The 19743-nt window shown below is 42.3% G+C and overlaps 1 protein-coding gene across 1 annotated transcript in view; it reads right to left on the bottom strand.

The window, feature by feature from the left end:
• Positions 1-351: 351 nt before the first annotated feature.
• Positions 352-19743, bottom strand: part of LOC143958913 (uroplakin-3b-like) — a 32077-nt gene continuing 12685 nt past the window's right edge. The window contains exons 4-6 of the mRNA XM_077467897.1: positions 16845-16924; positions 10476-10605; positions 352-3416 (exon numbers count right to left, since the gene is read on the bottom strand). Coding sequence (XP_077324023.1) covers positions 3281-3416; positions 10476-10605; positions 16845-16924 — 346 coding nt within the window. The 3' untranslated portion in view covers positions 352-3280. The remainder of the gene's footprint in view (positions 3417-10475; positions 10606-16844; positions 16925-19743) is intronic.

Raw genomic sequence — 19743 nt, 5'->3', positions numbered from 1 at the left:
GTTCTGCTGATCTCCAGTTCAAGCTTCTGCAATTAACATGTTTTGGCACTTCTAGTCCCTTGGCACTCTCTGTCCCATATCCTGTGGTGTTTGAGTAAGAAATACAAGAGTGGTCACCCTAGTCATTTCCGTCTCCTATCAGGTTTGTGGCGTCTTTGTAATAAATGTTTATTTGTAAAATAAAGACTGCATACATATATTTAAAAAAACACAAAACAGCAGTGAAAAACGTATAAACTATATAAAAGAACAATTACATATAATTTACCCAAGACCAGTATTTACCATGAAGCCTTTTTAAGTAAGTGGATTTATCAGAATAGCTTGTTAAAAAAATGTAAATACGGTAAGTAGAAGAATATCAACGAATTATATTTATTTTTTATTTTCACCTTACATTTAATGAGGCACAGCAGGTTTGAGGGAAACTATTACCATTTTATAGCCTCATGTCTAAAATCAAATAGTATAAGCGTAACACATAGCTACCAATTAGAAATCCACATACGTCTTCTAATCTGGCACATGGCAGTTGAAATCTGATTTGCTGCCTTGGACAACACCTCCATTTTACTCCTTTTTTTTTTAAATAGACATAACTTTCAAAATATATATTTTAATGTATTCTATTAATCAATTTGCCAAGTGCAAAGTGAGTGAACAGAAGAAAAATCTAAATCAAATCAATATTTGGTGTCACTACCCTTTGGATTCAAACCATCATCAACTCTTCTACGTACACTTGCACACAGTTTTTGAAGGAACTCAGAAGATAGGTTGTTCCAAACATCTTGGAGAACTAACCATTGACCTTCTGTGTATGTAGGTTGCCTTAAAGTGGTAGTCTGCCGTTTTTATTTTAAAAGCCAGCAGCTACAAATACTGCAGCTGCTGACTTTTAAAATAATGACACTTACCCGCCCAGCGCGCCCGCGATGTCGGCACCCGAAGCCGATCTCTCGATCGTCTCTTGGGTGCTGCCGCCGCCATCTTGGGTATGGGAATGAGGAAGTGGAGCCTTGCGGCTTCATTTCCTGGTTCCCTACTGCGCATGCGCGAGTTGCGCTGCGCAGTAAGGATGGTCCCCGCTGTCTCTGGGATCCGTGTGTTTCCCAGCAGACAGCGGGGGACCTTCGGAAAGGGGCGTAGATTCTGCGGAAAGGGGCGTAGCTTCTGCAAATATCTATGCCGGAAGTGGGTGCAGATACCTGTACTGTACAGGTACCTGCACCCCCCTCCCCCCTGAAAGATACCAATTGTGGCGCCGGAGGGGGGGAGGGTTCCAATGAGCGGAAGCTCCACTTTAGGGTGGAGCTCCGCTTTAAATCTTTTGGTCTCTTCATGTAATCCCAGACAGACTTGTTGATGTAGAAATTAGGACTCTGTGGGGGGCCAAACCATCACTTCCAGGACTTCTTGTTCTTCTTTATGCTGAAGATAGTTCCTAATGGCATTGGCTGTATTTTTGGGGTTGTTGTCCTGCTGCAGGATAAATTTGAGGGCCATCACATGCCTCCCTCATAGTATGGCATGATGGATTAAATATCTGCCAAGTTCCTTCAAAAAATGTGTGCAAGTGTACCTGGAAGAATTGATGATGTTTTAACGCAGAGTAGTCACACCAGATATTAATCTGACTTGTATTTTTCTTCTTTTCATTTACTTTTTATTTGTTAATTGCTAAAAATAAACTATTAGCACTTCTGTTTCTGAAAGCATTCTTAATTTACAGCATTTTTATACACCTGCCTAAAACTTTTGCACAGTAATATGTATTACAGAGCATCTCTATAACAATAACATAAACATATGAGACTGTTTTTTAAACATCCAATGTCGCCAAGTATAACATAAGTCAGAAATATTGAATTTTTCCTTTTTTTGTTCTTTGAAATGGACACTCACTAAGGCAAACGACCATGGGTGGAAGGAAAGAAAGATACAGTGTGTAATAAAGTCAACTTATCTGCATAATTTGGTTTGTGAGTTCCTAAGTCCCCACAGGGGGTATGAGACAAGGCAGCAGGTAGCATATAAATTATTGTTTCCTGTTCTAGGATAGAGCCAGACACCTCAGCACTGACAAATTGGAGCTGAGATCTCTGGCTGAATTCAACATATCAGACAACAAAAAAGTGTCTGACTGTTCATAGCTTACTTCATTGATGGACAGAGGAGCTCATGGCTGCAGGTCTCACTAGAATGGGGCTAGAAGATGCATGGAACTGCTGAGACAGATACAGTTTCCATATGGGATGTGCTTTGCTGGGACTTCTAGTTAAACATTGTCTGTGTGGCTTTCTGGACACTGGAACTCTACTCTCCCTCCTGCTTTTCCTGCAACTGCTACCAGTGTGGTCCTTAAGTTGCGGTCGGGACACACAGCCCTCTGAGGACCCGGAATTGGTTTGTGAAGGACTTCTGGCCTCTGGACCTTCTTTACCCTGCTACACTGCCTGGACTTGCTGGTGAATCCTTGAACCTTTGCTGTGCCTACTGCTGCCTGTCCTTCATCATGCTTGGGTTATTGCCCTATGACCCTGGATTAGGTCCTTGCTGTACCAGGTTATTGTCTGCCCCTGTTGTGCCTGCATTGTGGCCCTGGACTCAACCCCTGCTGTACCAGATTGTGGCCGTGTACTCATTGTGCCTGAATTGTTGTCCTATGACCCTTGACTTTACCCCTGCTGCACCAGAATGTGGCCTGGTGCTCACTGTGCCTGGATTGTTGCCCTGTGACCTTTGACTAAGTCCCTGATGTACCAGATTGCTGCTTTGTGCTTCTGAACTTATCCCCTGATTTGCTCTATTGCCACCCTGATATATTTTTCCTGTCCCTCAGTGTGTTTGGATTATTGCCCTTATATGACTCCCTGCTTTTTTTAGCTTCCCCTTCCAAATAAAGAACCCATTTGAACAGCTGTCCTAAAACCACCATGGGTGTTCTGTTCAGCCCACTCCTCCGTCACACCAAGCTTTTACTTTGTATTAGGTGGCTTTTTTTTTTTTTTTTTATGTAAAATGTAAATTCATATATAATGCCTTCCAAAAGCTCTGGACTCCCAAAGCCAGGGCAAGCAATTGACATTTATACAGCACACTGATAATCAAAACTTAAAAAAACAAAACAAAAAAAAACAAGTATGGCTGTGGTACAACCATATTACTTCTTTTTAAAAGGACCTCTTGGGGACTGTGATGTTACTATGAACTTTATTGCTATTAAACAATTAGCACATCGTCGGGTAATTTAATGGGTCATAGTATGTGAAGCTAAAAGCTAATGTGTTGGCTGGTCATAAAATACAGTATCAGGTACCGGTACATGGTGTGTTTTATAATTCTTCATATCAATTTCTTGAGGGATGGGGATCGGTTTATTTGGTGTCTTCGGTGTAAAACATGGAAGGTTTTTGCTAAGAGAAGAGAAAAAAATAATAGAAAATTAACATATATATATATATATATATATATATATATATATACTGTATATATTTGAAATAACATATAAAAAACATATATAAAACATTGTCTTTAACACAATTTTACTTTACTTTTACTTTACCTATTTGATCTGAGCATGCGTGGCACTTTGTCCATCAGAGTAGGCTACACATGATCGGAGTATGTCCGATAGGAGCATTTTGTTGGAAAATTTTACCGGCAAGTTGGAAAACTTGGTCCGTCGGATATTCCGACGGAAACAGTCCGATGCAGACCACACACAGTCTGGGTTTTCCGACAAAACGGTCCGATAGGACACATTCCGTTGGAATCTCCGACCGTGTGTACAAGGGCTAAAAGAAACACTGTATGGAAAGGAAATCTTCATATTTCCCTGCCTCGCTTCTTATTTTGCCATCTTTGCATTTGTGAGTCTATTGACTTAAAATGATATTAAAGTATTTAAGTTATTAATATAATTATGTTTTGTTTTTTTGCTTAATGAGCTGCTGATATCAGAACTTGATATTTTTTATCATTTTTTTCCCCTTTGAGTTTTCTCCTACTTGCCGAGACCTATGGCACTCCCACTGGAGTCTCCACTATATGCATTCTCCTGTTTAGAGCTGCATCCTTATGTGCAACCATTCCCAGCATCTCACACACAGGAAGACAGAGAACCACACAGAGCCAAAGCCATGCCTCTCCTCCTCTACCACAGCAGGGATTGACAGCAGCCTCCAATCAGCGTGGCTCTGTGTCCCTCTTGGGGATGGCTGTATGTAAGGCTGTAATTCTAAATGGGAGCTTGCCCATAGTGGATGCTTCGGCTCAGAGGAGAAAAAATATAAAAACAACACCAGGAACATTTAAAGGGGTAAACCCTCATGTTTTTTCACCTTAATGCATCCTATGCATTAAGGTGAAATGGTATGGTAACCCCCCTGGGAGAGCGCTTCTCCTAGGGGGGTTATCTGAAAGAGAAGGAGCTGCAAGAGCCGCTGAGGGACCCCAGAAGTCGGTGTTAGGGGTCACTTTGTGCAAAAAGAATTGCACAGTGCAAGTAAGTATGACATGTTTGTTATTTAAAAAAAAAAACGCAAACCTTTACTTCACTTTAAGGTCTACTATTAGAGCTCATTTAGCAAAAATAAATGTTTGAATTTAATATAATTTTAATGTTTTTCAGCATCCAAAACTCTTTCAGTGTGTCAGATGCCTATTCTCCTGCTGCGCTCTGTGCGTCTGATAGTAAATTAAGATTAGTTACTGATTTTCAAATAACCTTTTCATCACCTACAATAGATATATTGTTTTTGGAGAAAAACCTGGATTTTTAGTGGTAGTGATCTCCAAAATATATAAGACCCCTTTCACAAGGTCGATCATCCGATCAGGTCTGCCTGTCAGTTTTTCAGGTGGACCTGATCGGAAGGTCTGTGCATAGACTTGTGTCCATTTACACCTGCCAACCTCCAGCTCCACTAAAAAAATTTAAGAGAATCCATCCTCTTCCATTTAGGTGGATTGGATCAGAGGATAGTTGGGTGTAAATAGATTCAGATTTATTTCTGGCCGCCCATAGAGCAGGGCAGGCTCTGTCCATGTCCATTCTGAAGAAACTGAGTAGATACAGATGTGTTATCTGACAACTTTCCTCCAATCAGCAGGGGATGGAATCCATCCCATGTGAAAGGGGCCTAATGATTGCATGTAAAAGGTAAAAAAAATGGTATTTACTAAAAAAGGCTAAATAGAAAATGGGAAGAAAGGAGTTAATGATTGAGATATATAAATATAAATAAAGATATTGAGATTAATATATGTATATTAATCTTTATAAGTTTGCTTTAGTTCAAGACAGAGCAATTTCATGATCTGTTGTAATGGATTGCAACATTAAGCCTAAGTTCACATTGATGCGATTTGACATGTCAAATTGCATGCCAAATCGACAGCTTTTTCCGGCAATGGCACCATCCAAATTGGTGCAACGCCCACTTTGCGACGCCGCACTGATTCCCAAAAGTAGTTTCTGTACTACTTTTGGTGACTTTGGGTGCAATTTCAATAGACACCTGTGTAGGAACCCACACAGATGTCTCTGAAATTGCCCCCGAAGTCTGAACTGACATGTGGGTATGAAACTGTGCGAGTTCAGCTGATTGTGCGAGTTCAGGCATCACCTGGGGATGATCCAGATGATGCCTTATTAAGGTGAAACGCATAGGTAGAGGTTTGCTGATGCCACTGCATAGCCAGATTTCTAATGTACATGCATTTTATGTCTTCTCACATGTGAGTACCCATTTTTGATTCTATAAATGTTTTTTATATAACGGTAATACACTATGGGGCTCCATTTCCTCCTTTTCTGGTATATGTAACCTTGGAGAGATTCACAGTGAAATCCAATTTAAACGTTTGATGTATATGGAAGTTTGGAGGTACTACATACCCAGGTGTGATTACACCATCAAGCCTTTGTGACTCAGTGGGCATATGCCTAGTTGGGTCCATTGCTTCCGGTAAGCCTCATTCCATAAGGTGGCAGATTTATTCAGACAAAGTATTCACAGCACTTTTTGTATTCTTTGCGGATTTATGGGACCTAATCTTTTTGTATAACACACAATATTGCTGTTGATACGGTGGATTTCTTCAGATTAATCACCTACCTTTTCAGCTCCTTCTTTGATTTTGTGTGGACACATGAGACTTTTTGTATAATATACATTATTGTAGATTGAGTTTTATTTTTTGATCACTACTTACCACATTCAAACATATACCCTATTATTGTATACAGTTATCACTGATTGTAGTACTTTACATATATTTCACAATTAAAGCCACACTTGATTATTATTTCCAATTGTTTTCATTATATATATTTTCCGTTGTGCTGGCAGCTTTTATTGCTTTTACTTTTTAAGACGTTTTTTTCCTTTTGTTTTTTTCTCCTGATAAATTCAACACTTACAGTGTAGAACAGATAGCGTTTATCTGCATATGGAATATCAAACGTGGAAGTCCTAGTCATACGACTGATGTGTGTGATCATGTCAGCACATCTAGCTCCTCCCTATGCATTTTGTCAATATGTGACAATATGTGACATCATCAGGGGCATAGAGGAGCATCATCCATCACATACTTAGGCTAGGTTCACACATGTGAATTCCCCATCCCTGTTCACTGTGAATTTCCAAAGCAGCTGTTTCCACATATGGTTCAGAGGCAAATTTTCAGAGGCGTTGACCACCGGTGTCTTTAACAATATCTGGTTGTTAAGGAGAGGGCTGGGAAACTGTCCGCCGCTTCGTGAACAACCGATAACTCATAACACTGGCCAGTGGTAGGGGGGGTGGGGTCCGCCACGTGTCTACTCTCCTTTCCCTCAACAACCCCTCTAATTCCTCCAGCAACTGCACAGACCGTTTGCAAAACCTGACAATTCGGGAAATGTATTCACCCCTCAGCCAGCCCTTGAACGCATCCCAGACCACCAGGGGCTCAGCAGAGTCCGCATTATCCAACCAGTATTGACATGGAGCATATCCTCCTGAACCCCAATGCCTGCTATCCAATACCCCGACAGCCTCCACAGTCCCCTCTGCAAAGGGAGCCCAAGGGAAACCCCAAGGAGAAGGGGAGCGTGATCAGACACCCCCCTGGGCAGAATCCGCACGTTCACCACTCGCTGCAGCATAGCCTGCGAAACATACCCCAGGTCTATACGGGAGAAGGTGCGAAACGTGGAAGAATGGCAAGTAAACTCTCTGCCCGAGGGGTGAAAGTGGCGTGAGACATCTACCAACCCAAAAGTATCGGCCCAACGTGTCAGACCCGGAGTCTCACGGGAGGGCCGGTGGAGCCTATCCAGCTCTGGGGATGGGGCCATGTTATAATCCCCTATCAACAGAACATTCTCTACGCCATACCTTATAACTAAGTTCATAATGACAAACAAAAGGTCAGTATCTGCAGGGGGAGGCAGGTAGATACCCACCAGGACATAGTCCACATTTGCGATAGTAGCATGCAAAACAACAAACCTACCCCCTGGATCCGTCTTCAACCATGGAGCTGGAACGCGAGGGATCTGTGAACAAGCACACTCACCCCCCTAGAATAACTCGAGTAGGTGGCATGATAGTGATGGCCAATCCACGCTCTTCTGAGGCCAAGCACTTGGGAGCCCACCAAATGCATCTCCTGAAGGATACAGACATGGGGAGAGTATCTTTGTAGAAAATTAAACACCAGCGAGCGCTTGACCGCAGAGTTCAGACCCCTCACGTTCCAGGAGAGAACAGAGAATTCAGCCATACCTGACAACAGATGGAAATATGTCCCCGGATTCAGTCTCACAGCCCCCTCCCCTAAAAAACAACCAACCCACCCCAGAGGGTGCCCCATCTCGTACATACCCATAGGCCACGGGGCCCCCCTGATTCAGAAGGCTAAACCTTGAGCCCATACTCCACCTCCCAAAATAGGATTGTACTTGTGTCAATAAACCGTGAAAACCCCCCCCCCCCCCCCAAAAACTAGAACTAAACAAAACCAAAACCATAACTAATCAGCAATTGCCGATCTCCCCCACCCCGCGGACCCCCAACAGTGGAGTCCTGCATAGATCCCCAAACCAAACAGCAAAAATAACCCCTAAGTCCTTGTGAGCAACTTACTCAGGTAGGCGTGCACCAGACCGTCAGGAGGACGCAGCCCCCCCTCACCTCATATACACAGAGGGGGAGACCACTATCCTAACCTGCCACAGGCGCATTTAGCCCCCCCTTAAGAGTTGCTAGAGCACAGCAGTCCTTGTAGCTTGGATGTACCCAACTACTGCACATGGCACAGTCCTGTTCAGAGATTTCACGGCCAATTATGCAGGGTGTACAGGGCTAGGCAGGCACAAGCCATCAGTTCACTGGTTCCCAGCCAGACAAAGGTGATAATGATGGTGGGGAGGATATGCCAGCAATACCCCATGACCGGGGCCCATCTATGGGAAAGGTACCGAAACAGTCACCAAAAGGAGAAAAAACAAAAAAGGGGAAAAATGAAAAACCAATCCAAAACCTCAAATAACCATGTCAGACAAAAGGCCAGGGCCCCTCACCCAGACCACCCCTTCTGAATAGTCACCAGGCTGGGAATAATACCAGAAGATCCCCCACCAGAGCAGTACTCAGCTACCCTGGCTCAAAAAGGAAAAAACAAAGGCAGATTATCCTTAGCAGACTCATCAGCCAGGAGTAGGTTAGCTAGATAGTCAGCCAGGTAGTGTCTCCAACCAAGAGGCAGCATCTCTGGGATTAGTAAAAAATCTGACAGTCTCACCATCAACCACACGCAGTTTCGCTGGAAAGAGGATACTGTACTTGATCCGTTTAGCCCTCATGGATGCCTTGACCGCGTCGAAGGACCGTCGCTGTTTCTGGGTCTCCATGGTGTAAATCAGGAAAGAACAGCAGCCTGGAATTCTGATACTTGACCTCCTTCAACATCCTCGCCGCTCTGAGCACCTCATCGTGGTCTCTAAAGTTCAGCAAGCGTAGGATCGAGGTGTGCGGGGGGCTCCCAGCCGGGCCCCTCTGCGGAGGGACCCGGTGAGCTCTTTCCACAGTGAAGTATGGGGACAGCTGCGCCCCCGGGAATAGGGAGCGAAGAAGGTCTTCCACAAACACAGTGGGGTTCTGGCCCTCCACCCCCTCCACCAGGCCAACGATCCCCAGGTTGTTCTGCCTGCTGCGGTTCTCGGCATCCTCCGCATGAAATTCCAAGGTCCTCACCTTGCTCTGCAAGGTCCGGATCGCCACCGAGTGTTCCGCCAGCACATCCTCCGCCTGGCCTACCGCTGCTCCGCCACTCCCAGCCTTGCACGGATCTTGTCCAGGTCCTGTCTAATCAGGCCGACCTCCGTCTGCACCGCCTCCATCTTCCCCGTCAGTGCCGTCTGGCATGCCGCTATAGCAGCCATCACCTCAGGAATGCCCGGGAGAGGGGATGCATCAGCCTCCGCCGGCGCGGTCTGCGTAGCCATGTTGGAATGGCCGCGTGGGCCTCCCACTCCATGAGTCTCCGGAGCGTCTAGTGCCGGTTCCCCAGGGGGAAACCGAATCCTCCTACCTCCTTTGTGTCCCACCGAGGAACGGGACGGCATAGGGAGGGCCAGACAGGCAGCCAGCAGCTAGTAGCATGGGTACAAGGATATATCTGGATCAGTCTCTAGCAGAGCTCCGGGAAGCACGTCTGCTCACGCCGACATCTTGGCCACGCCCCCATGGATTTTTAGGGGGAGTTCACACATTTGTGTTTGCTTTTTTTTTTTGCATGAGGTAACCCCTTAAAATCCATATCAGGCTGAAAGGGTCTAGTACATATTTTGGGGGGTCTCTATGGAATTTGTTTCATTCTTGGTGAAGAAAGCACTACAGCAAAAATTAAAATTACAAAAAAATAACATTTTACAGTTTAAATTTCAAGCAAATTGCATTCCTTGTAAAAAAACAAAAAAACAGCACAAACAGCCCTCCAAAGGTCCCCAAAATACATAGCAGGCCATTGGAGGGTATGTGTGCCAGCAGTTTTAAACAGTTTTTCCCTATGTTTTTGAACATCACAAAGGTGCAGCTCTCCCTAGCCTGGATTACTGCTACTGGTTGAATAGGCGTTTAAAAACATTTTTTTCAATGGTACATGTTCCCCAGGGCAGTGCCCACTTTATCCCCCACCCCCAGTGCTATTTTGACACCTCATTGCCTATTAGCCATCCCAACTTCTTTGACATTCATCAAACCCTGCTTGAAACAGTTCAGCTCATCACAAATTAAAATATAATGAGGTGCATCAAATTTGACTGAAAACCGGAAAAATGCTTTAAGTATGAAAACTTACCACTTACAGTGGTTGCTACAACCTAAATATGCACACTTGGAAATTAAACCAGCTAAATCAAATTGTATCCTGTTGCATTGTTTAAATAGTATGACTTCTGTAAATAAAGTATTTTTTTTTACCTTCCAATGATGAAAGTCCCAATCAGAGCAGCAAAGACAACAGCAAGCAGGATTGATAGTATGGAAGTAATAACAATCATACACCCACTACGTGCTCCTGGCCAAGTATCAATTCTTGCTGGATCCATTCCTGTTAACATAAATAATAAAGGATTTACTAAACAGCCCTGGTTGCAGTTCTACTTTCTTCAATAGGGTCAGCTATCCAATAATATTTGTCCCATTTGTCTTCTAAAATTAACAGATGGGTATTCACATCAGTATGCTTTACCTAAAAAGTTTTCAAGAGTTCTTACCGTAGCAAATACATATTGTAAATATAGATGACGGTGTCAACAATATGGGCCACATTTTCACTAACCCATAGAAAAGTTATCAGTTTCAGCAGGGCTTTTTTTCAGCGGGAACGCGGGGGAACGCAGTATCGGCACCTCCAGCACAGACTGTATGTAATGGTAAGGGGTGCTGGGGTGTGCTGCAGGGTGTATTGATGCTGGCTGATGAGAGATCTATTCTACCTGGAGGGAATCAGTTTTTTGCAGGGGGGTCTATTCTTACTGGTGGGGGACCTATTGTTGCTGGGGGTGGATCTTATATCTCTGAGGGATCAGTTATGGCTGGGAGAGATCTACTGTTGAGGGAGGGGACTATTGTTGCTGGCTGCTGGAGAGTCTATTGATGCTGGCTTTGAGGAGATCTGTTGTTGCTGCCCGGGGACTTTGTTTTGGGTGGCCCATTGTTTATGGGGGGATCTATTGTTGCTAGAGGAGACTTTATTGTTACTAGCTACAGGGGATCTATTTTATTGCTTTTCTTATTGTCATTAACAAATTCCATACAAATTACTTATCACCACAAAAATATACTTGGTTCTGTATTCTCTAAAAGGGCAGTAATGGCAGGTAGGTAGAGGGTGCTCGCAGTTGGGTAGAGGTGGACAAAAGGGGGGACTCAGAAAGGGGGAGTTTCTGCACCTATTCTCTGAGAAAAAAAGCCCTGAGTTTCAGTTATTTGTGTTTTGTCCATTGCTAATCAATTATTTGTCAAAATGATGTTGTTTGGTTGCTTCAGAACCACCTTTTTATATATTGCAGGCATGTGGCCACACACATGCTAAATGCTACCAGCAGCTGATGGCATTTTACATGTACGGCTGCCACCATCTTGGATGGGGAAGCTACGAATACCTGACAACACATCCCCACCACACCAGGAGCTTGGCAGTCATTTGTCTCCTAGGGTGGTGGACAGGGCAGTCTCCATGGGGCTCCATATTTAAATGACTAACTGACTGGAGCTATTGCTCACACATGGTAATTATTATAGATCAATGGGCTTTCTTTTTTTCTTTTATGTTTTTGGAAGGGATGGATTTATTAGTACTATAATTATTGTAGTGCCTTCTAATTTATTGTGTTTTTTGATTGTGTAGATTCAGCTTTTTCCTCATTTGTGATCTTAAAAGCTTTTGGATACATACAATACCACTGTAAGTGGGGTATGTTATTTTTGGATTTATATAGGAGTCTAGAATCTATATATGTTTTCATTTATTTTCAATTTTTGATTTTGCTCTTCTCCCAGCACCATAGTACGCCAACATGTTAGTAAAAAAAAATGAAAGAATTAAAAAACAGGATCATTAAGTTGGAAAAAGGATCACCCCCTCTTAAAAATTACTTGTAAACTCATTTAGGTGTAGCTAGTCACCTTCCCAATAGCACACAGAGCCATTTGACTATCAGCTGTGATCAGCTGTGGTTATTTAGCTTAGCCCAGCATGAAAAGAGCTTTCCTGGAGCATTTCAGTCCCTGGTAATGCAACTGAAGCAAACAATCAACTATGGATGGCAAGGCACTGTCAAAAAATCTCCGGGTTAAAGTTGTGGATAGGCACAAGTCAGGAGATGGATACAAAAATGTCAAAGGCTTTATCAATGCCTATTTGGAAAAAAGGGGTTTTTGGATGATGGACTTTATAGGCCCAACACTACTTACATCGTTTTGTAAAAAAGTATATAAATGTATTTATTTACCGAAACATATGAAACAGTTTTAAAAAACATTTACTATCCACAATTGTGCCTTGAAGCGTACAACAAGAATCCACTATACATTTTACAAGTTACAACTATAAGTCTCGTTCTTGGTTCAGTGGCCATGTATACAATTTAGATCTAGGTGGACTCTAAATTGATCGATTACCTTCTTAATTCTTTTACTTTTCTTTACTTTCCCCCTCTTCCCCTCTCGTTCCAGGAAAAAAATTACTAAGACATCACGATATATTCTATTTATGTTGTTTTTGTATAGGTTATATAAAGAATATATTGGTATTCTTACTTTATTATTATTATTATTATTATTATGTGTTGTACCGGTTTCATTTGCTGCTGAGCTTCCTAACTGCCTCTGGCCAGCATGGGTCCTGCTCGTGGGTTTGGGCAATATTATTGTGACTACACAGCCGCAAAGCGCTGTTTGACTAATTTTTGAGTGGCAGTCTTTGAAATTTCTAGCATCTGGAGGAGGGGGTATCTTTGCCCCCTCTGGCTGCTATGTACTCTGCGCCATGTAGTTGGTATCAGGCTGCCCTGCTGCCATCTAATGGCTATGGCGAGGCAGCTCTGGTGTCAAGTGTATTCTCAGTGGCTTACGAGTCGGGTCGTCGTGTGTCACTAGTGGCTGCGCCACTCTAATGTCATAACTGGGACAAGTGCACAAAAAGATGCCTGTTGCCTGCTTCTCATACAGCCATTTTTCACCACACTTTGTGGAGCCCTGTAGAGTGTAGCCCTGCAGGAGATGTTCAGCGCTGATGGTATGTGCTAGCTTGAGAAGGGATTATGTAGGGGGATTGTGTGTGTTTGCTGATTAGAAATATATTTCTAATCAAGTGCCTCAATGTTTGTTCTATACCTCTCCAAATAGATACTATATGGAAACAAAAAACAGATGAATAATAGAGATGTGTGAATAGTGGGGAATCCCCTACATTTCCAGATTCCAAATATCCTGAACGGTTTATTTTCCTTGCTGGCTATGCAATTAATCCTCAATCACCATAAGTTTCCTGTCTGATTGTTATTTCACAGGTAAGTTAGCATTTGCCCCCCCCCCCTCCCCTTTAAAGACTATTATAGTGCATACACTGCTATTTTTATTAAACACCTAATATTCATCCCTAAAAAAACTTCTTTACAGATACAGACTAGCTGGGAATTCATTTGATGAGATATCTCTGGCTGTGCTATGGACTTTGTCCCTTGTTTGCTTTTTGACTACAATAAAATAAGTTATCTCTCTCATGTATACATATATAAGTTGTCAAATTATACACATACCACCTGTTATAGATAACACTATTCTAATGTTACGCCTGTTCACATAGTCCCAAAGTCCTTCTGTGGCAATTGGGAAGCTGAGCAGCAAATCTATAGCATTAAAGTATAATTTTATGAACAATACTGTGTATTATAATTATATGTTAGAAACGTAATTGTGATTCTCTATTCATAGAATATGCCTTAAATCGGAGGTCCACCCTAAAGTGGACCTTCCGCTCATTGGAATCCTCCTCCCCTCCGGCGCCACAATTGGCACCTTTCAGGGGGGAGGGGGTGCAGGTACCTGTACAGTACAGGTATCTGCACCCACTTCCGGGATAGCTCTCTGCGGAAAGGGGCGTGAATCTACGCCCCTTTCCGAAAGTCCCCCACTGCCTGCTGGGAAACACACAGATCCCAGAGGCAGCGGGTCCATCCTTATTGCGCAGCGCGACTCGCGCATGCGCAGTAGGGAACCGGGAAATGAAGCCGAAAGGCTCCACTTCCTGATTCCCATACCCAAGATGGCGGCGGCAGCACCCGAGAGACGATCGAGAGATCGGCTTCGGGTGCCGACATCGCGGGCGCGCTGGACGGGTAAGTGTCCTTATTTTAAAAGTCAGCAGCTGCAGTATTTGTAGCTGCTGGCTTTTAAAAAAAAAACGGCAGAACTCCCGGCGGACTCCCGCTTTAAGCTCCTGAAAAAGAGTTTTTGAGCACACGTAACATATAGAGCTGAGCCGAACCACGACACACCGCCTCTCCTAAATTACGTTACTACATCAAATCCTTGGCGAGGGACCTTTGGGTTTCTCACTACTAAGTACTCTAGTTTCTATGATACATAGGTGGTGTGTTTTATGCTTCAAGGCACAATTGTGGATAGTCAATGTTTTCAAAAAAATGTTTCATATGTTTCTGTAAATAAATACATTTATATATGTTTTTACAAAACAATGTAGTTAGTGCTGTGCCTATAAAGTCCATCATCCAAAAACCTTTTTTTCCAAATGTAATATATAGGGTCGTGGCATATGTTTACTTATTTCTCGTAACCACAGTACCACTCTGTGATGCTACGAATCCAATGTATTTATCAATGCCTAGAAGCACAGTGAAGTGTATTATTAAGAAGTGGAAGGCATTTGGTACAACACAGACCCTCCCTGGATTGGGACATTGCTCCAAGCTAGATGAAAGAGCCAGGATAAAACTAGTCAGAGAGTCTACCAAGAGGCCTACAGCAACTCTGAAGTAGTTGCAGGAATTTATAACAAAGAGTGTTCACTGTGTGCGTGACAACAATATCACAAATTTTCTACAAATGTGGCTTGTATGGGAGGGTGACAAGAAAAAAGTAATTCCTCAAGAAAGGCCACGTGCAGTCACAACAGTCACAAGCTTTGCTTAAAAAAATCATCTTGAGGATTCTGAGCTTTCAATTAAACAATGGCCTCTTATATCTGAACTAGTTGTATCTTTTATTGGTAATAATACACATTTCAAACAAGGTGCGCATGCCCACACATCAATAAAATCTAGGGACGACGGCTAAAGTATGTTAGGACTTTATTAAATTGATCTGTTAAGTGTGTATATTTCACTTATAGGGAGGGGTGCAATCAAAGGATTCCTTTCAGCTGTATGTCTCTATCGACATTACAGCAGGTAAAAGGAGTGTATCAAGGAGTCATCAAAGTGTCCCTCCTTATTCAAAGACTCCTAAAAATACTTTCCTATTACTCCTATCCTTTCTGGCCCCACAAACTGTCCTACGCTGCACAGTACTAATCAATCCTGCTCTTGCTCTAAGAGATATAGGAATTCAAACAAGCTGATCAAAACCCCTCCCCACCAAAATATAACCACATGTAAAAGTGATTGTGCACCAAAAAGCCTATCCTAAGAAAGCAAAATACCCTACATGTTTCGCTCAAAAATAGAGCTTCATCTGGGGTGCATCAAATAAATCATAAGTGCTCAAAGGATAAAGTGCTATAACCACATTGCAAATGGCTCATTGAAAATCTGTGAAATAATTTTAAGACTGCAGTCCACAAACGGTCACCATCAAATGTAACTGAACTTGAGCAGTTCTGCAAAGAAGAGTGGGGAAATATTGCAAAGTCTAGATGTGCAAAGTTAGTAGAGATATATCCCAACAGACTAAAGGCTGTAATTAAAACAAAAGGTGGTTCAACAAAGTACTGACACAAGGGGGTGATCCTTTTTCCAACTCAGTGATTCTGTTATTTATTTTCTATTACTTTTGTTTGCCATGTTGGTGTTATATCTTTCACTTGGATTTTATATAGAGCTGGGTCAAACAAAAACTATGTTTGTCTTCATTTCAGGCTGCAAAGCAACAAAATGTGATTATTTTAAAGAAGAGTGATTTTTTTCTATCACCATTGTAAATAGAGGGAGTATAGCCAATCTTCAAAGCAGTTCAAGTTATTCACCCAGACACCCAGTCCTTCCTTGTGGTTTGTGGACTGCTGATACAGCTAGAATGCACTCCTTGCTGCCTCTCACAAAAAACAAAAAAAACATCATTTTTAAAAAGTACTGAACAGTCTCTTGTGTGCTCCAATCAAATGTTTTTTTAGTTTTGAATAAATGTGTGTTTCTGTGTTCATCACCCTATTGGGGGATTCACCTCACTCCCTGTCTCTCTGACATCCTATGACAGCCAGCCAAAAAAATTTGAGGATTTACCTGACAGAGCCTCTAAACCTTGCCCACTTTACTGGAAAAAAAAGTCTATAGCAATATCCTATCACTCCCTGTTAGGAAAATCTCCCCACCAGTGGAACACAGAACACAATAAAAACATGACCAGAGGTCTATGCTTTTCTCACTCTGTTCAAAACAATCGTCTAGTTAGTACCTAAAGTGCAATTCCACATGTTTACATGACTGAGCAATTCTTATTGTGACCACTTTATTAAATTTTTCCAAAAAGAACACATTTTTACCTTTCATTATTTTTAATTATAGATTACATTTGCAATGTAAATAAAAAATTCTCTAGTAATATTACCAGCATTAAGTGTGATTAAACCTGACCAGCTTGTTTGATCAATCAATGCACTTGCATTATTGAAGACCACAAATTTCACCCTGTAAGTAAAAAAAAATGTAATACTGTTTATTGAGTGTATTTTAGAACAATAGTAAAGCATGAATAAAATCTTACTAAATGCTATGACAAACATTAGAAGTATAATATTCTATGCATCCTTCCAGTGAGCAGACTGGACACATATAGTTACACAGTAAGTGAGGTTGAAAAAAGACAAAAGACATAAGTCCATCAAGTCCAACTGGTGTGTGTGCTTTTATGTCAATATTACATTGTATATCGTTGTATGTTGTGGTCGTTTGGGTGCCTATCTAATAGTTTTTTTGAAATTATCTATGCTGAATTATTATCCTGCTGAAACTACAGCTTGTGGAAGAGAATTTCACATTCTTGCTGCTCTTACTGTAAAGAACCCTCTCCGGTTAAATCGATTTTTCCTCTAATTTTACTGAATGCCCGAAAGTATTTTTAAATGCCCTTTCATTGAAATGTTTTATCCCTATTGTGGGGTCACCAGTATGGAATTTGTACATTGAAATCATATTCCCTCACACATGTCTATTCTCCAGAGAGAATAAGTTCAGCGCTTATAATCTTTCCTCATAACTAATATCCTCCAGTCCCTTTACTAGCTTTGTTGCCATTCTCTGTACTCTCTTCATTTCCAGCACAACCTTCCTGAGGACTGCAGCCTAGAACTGGATGGCATACTCCATGTACGGCCGGACCAGAGTCTTGTAGGTTAGGGTTTTATCTCTGAAATTAATTCCCTTTTTAAGACATGCCAATATTATATATGCTTTGCTTGCAGCAGCTTGGCATTGCATGCCATTGCTGCCCCTGTCATGTTTTTGCCATCTAAATACATTATTTTAAATTTTTCTACATTAAACCTAATTTGCCATGTAGTTGCCCATCCCATTATTTTGTTCAGATCTTCTTGCAAGGTTTCCATGTCCTGCAGAGAAGATATTGCCGTGCTTAACTTAGTATCATCTGCAAATACTGAGATTGAGCTATCCTCCAGGTCATTTTTGAATAAATTAAATAGTATGGGTCCCAGGCGAGAACCCAGAGGGACCCCACTTTTCACACTGGACCATTCTGAGTACTCCCCATTTATCACTACCTTCTGAACTCACTCTTGTAGCCAGCTTTAAATCCAGGTACTCACCCTTCGGTCCATGCCAACAGACCTTAGCTTGTATAGTAAACTTTTGTGGGGAACTGTATCAAATGCCTTTGCAAAATCCAGATACACTATGTCTACATGCCTTCCTTTATCTAGATGGCAGCTCACCTCCTCATAGAAGGTCAGAAGATTTGTTTGGCAAGAACAATGTTTCATGAATCCATGCTGATTACTGCTAATAATACCGTTTTCATTACTAAAATCTTGTATCTAGTCCCTTATCATCCCTTCAAAGAGATTGCATACTATTAATGTTAGGCTCACTGGTCTATAGTTCCCAGGGATATATATTGGTCCTTTTTTAAAGATTGGTGCTACATTGGCTTTTCTCCAATCATGAATCTGTTAATCTAAAATAGAAAATAGTGGACTAGCTATGCAGTGGGACAGATAAATTGCACACATATAATTCATGTATTTCACCTTTTATTTTTCCCCCACTTGTTTGTCACTTTTCACTTTTGTGTGTTTTCTCACAGATAAGGGTTGCAATTCTTCGGTTTACCCTGATGTCTTGGGTGAGGATGTGTGGCGATCAGGTTCCTTCCTCCCTTGCCTTTAGGGGGTCTCTCTTCAGGAGAGCTGCCCTGAACTAATATTCGAGGATGTATTTGGCTGTCTTAGAAGAACAGGGTTTGCCAGGCATTCTGGTTATTCAGACCATGTCCCCGTCAGGAGCCTTGCACCCCAGGGGTCAGGGTAGTGGTCCTACCCCTTCAGGGTGGTGGACTAAAGCACACCCTTAAGTGTAACTTTTTAGTGTGTGTCTCACATGCACATTTTTTCTTCACTTACAGGTTTTTGTGTTCTAGGTTTTTCACCACCGCGGACAAAAAAAATCACTGGTCCCAGGTAGGCAGAGAACACTTAAATTTACCTAATAGCCTCCCTGGTAGGCAGGGAAACACAAAGCTATACTCCCAAGGGGGGTGCTACAATTGTGTTGGTTTTCAAAAGGGGAAATAATGAAACAGTTGCCAACACAGGGCTATAACTTTATATGCCAGGTGTGAGCATGTGAATCAAACTGGGAGGGCAGTTCAAGGTACAACAGAAATCTTCACAGGGTAGTCCAATTGTCCACCAAGGATGTCCACGTATGAAGATGTCTGGGAATGTTGGCTCCTAAAGCCGGCCATAGACAGAGCGTTTTTCTTTCCTGCCACCATGGGTGGCAGAAAAAAAATCACTTGGTTCCCTCATCATCACAATAAGTGTTGATGGGGGTATCCCGCCTGTTGAGCTATTGTGTTCCCCAGGTGGGGAAGGAGAACACAATATGTGAATGTACCCAAGCTGATCTATTGATCAACTTGGGTACATTAACCCTGCCCATACATGGTTCAAATCTCGGCTGGCCACTCCTGAACCGGCCGAGATTCAAATCGTCTATGGCCTGCTTAAGTGCTTAAAGAAGAGGCAAAAGGCTTCCAGGAAGGGAAACCTGAGGAGATAACTGGAAACAGGGAGAGGAGTGGGAAGCAAAAGAGAAAGTTGAGAGAAGGAAGGAGATGGGAGGGATGGTTCCCCTTTGGGGCTCAGAATCAACTACCAATAAGGATGGTGTTTACAGATAGCTGACGGTTAACTAGTCTAAGGTTGAGATTGCATAACAAAGCCAAGGTTCCCAAACTTTGAAATAATCTGGCTTTCAGTCCATTTTTT

This window comes from Lithobates pipiens, unplaced genomic scaffold (assembly GCF_037356315.1).
Source record: "Lithobates pipiens isolate NorthernLeopardFrog02 unplaced genomic scaffold, aLitPip1_a1.2 Scaffold_64, whole genome shotgun sequence".
NCBI classification, from domain to species: Eukaryota; Metazoa; Chordata; class Amphibia; order Anura; family Ranidae; genus Lithobates; species Lithobates pipiens.
Note: the sequence above shows the minus strand (reverse complement) of the source record. Positions and strands in the feature narration are given on the sequence as shown.